The following is a 1,354-nucleotide window of genomic DNA, read 5'->3' on the forward strand; positions in this document are numbered from 1 at the left end:
CTTGGGCTGTAAAATGTTATAAAATATGGGAAAATATTCCCTCATTGTTTTATAAAGTAAAAGCAGATGTTTGGAAATGTCTTATTTTGATTAAACATAAAAGATAATCAGTCTGCCGTCATGAACGACAACAGATAGAGAACATTTACAGTTGACAGGTTAAAATCAGAGGATTTGGACATCTTTAAGTTGACCAATGGACGATTAATCGTTTTTCAAAATAATTGTCGATTACTTTGATGATCGATTCATTGTCGTTTAATTGATTAATTGTGACACCTCTATTTACGGCTATTCCGATCCATCCAATCAGATGTACTTGATTCATTTCAACCATTATTGGTGGGCAGGGAACCCATCCATCCGCTTCTCCTCACTAGGGTCGCGGGCGTGCTGGAGCCTATCCCAGCTGTCATCGGGTAGGAGGCGGGGTACACCCTGAACTGGTCGCCAGCCAATCGCAGGGCACATAGAAACAAACAACCATTCGCACTCACAGTCATGCCTACGGATAATTTAGAGTCTCCAATTAATGCATGTTTTTGGGATGTGGGAGGAAACCGGAGTGCCCGGAGAAAACCCACGCAGGCAGGGGGAGAACATGCAAACTCCACACAGGCGGGGCCGGGGATTGAACCCGGGTCCTCAGAACTGTGAGGCTGACGCTCTAACCAGTCGTCCACCGTGCCGCCGGGCAGGGAACCAAGAGAACCAAATATTTGTGTACAAGCAATTAAGCCCTGTTTCCGATTATTATTTAGTATTTTGCTGTCCTGGGTGCCACTGACCTCAGCACAGGCTTTGAGACAGGTCTTCTTGAAGCCCAGCAGTGCCAGCACATCGTTCCTGGAGGGCTCAGCCTCGACGCTCTTGTTGATGATGTGCCTCAGGACCACAGCTAGTCCGGCCCTGCACATCCTCCCTGTCTCGTCCAGCACGACCGGTAGACGGCAGTCTCGCACCAGCGGGGGAAGACCCTCCGCCCGGACGACCCGCACGTCCAGGAACTCTGGCAGCTGACCCTGGAGGGCCTGAGAGCTGTCGGGTTTGCCGGAGACCAGGTGGACTTTGAAATACTTGCACTCACAGTAGGACAGGAGGAATACGACGATGGACGAGTGCAGGGGGAGACGCGGTGTCTCATCTTGGCAACTAACTTCCAGGAAAAGGGAAGCATGCCGCTGCTTAACGTCTTTCATTGGGACTGTGTCAACTAATGAACATCAGAGAATTCCCATGAACCCACGTTGTAAATGAAAACTTCCGGGTATGGGTGCGCCTGCTTCTTCTGCTTTGCTCTTCGTAAACTCTGCTAGCACCACAGCGCCATCTATTGCCGTTAGCAAAAAGACAA

The 1,354-nt window shown here is 49.6% G+C and overlaps 1 protein-coding gene across 2 annotated transcripts in view; it reads right to left on the reverse strand.

The window, feature by feature from the left end:
- Nucleotides 1–1,261, reverse strand: part of gstcd (glutathione S-transferase, C-terminal domain containing) — a 41,586-nt gene extending 40,325 nt beyond the window's left edge. For both annotated transcript variants that reach the window (XM_061679788.1, XM_061679787.1), the window contains exon 1: nt 789–1,261. In XM_061679788.1, coding sequence (XP_061535772.1) covers nt 789–1,199 — 411 coding nt within the window. In that variant the 5' untranslated portion in view covers nt 1,200–1,261. The remainder of the gene's footprint in view (nt 1–788) is intronic.
- Nucleotides 1,262–1,354: the final 93 nt, after the last annotated feature.

Source organism: Phycodurus eques, chromosome 6 (genome assembly GCF_024500275.1).
Source record: "Phycodurus eques isolate BA_2022a chromosome 6, UOR_Pequ_1.1, whole genome shotgun sequence".
Lineage (NCBI taxonomy): Eukaryota > Metazoa > Chordata > Actinopteri > Syngnathiformes > Syngnathidae > Phycodurus > Phycodurus eques.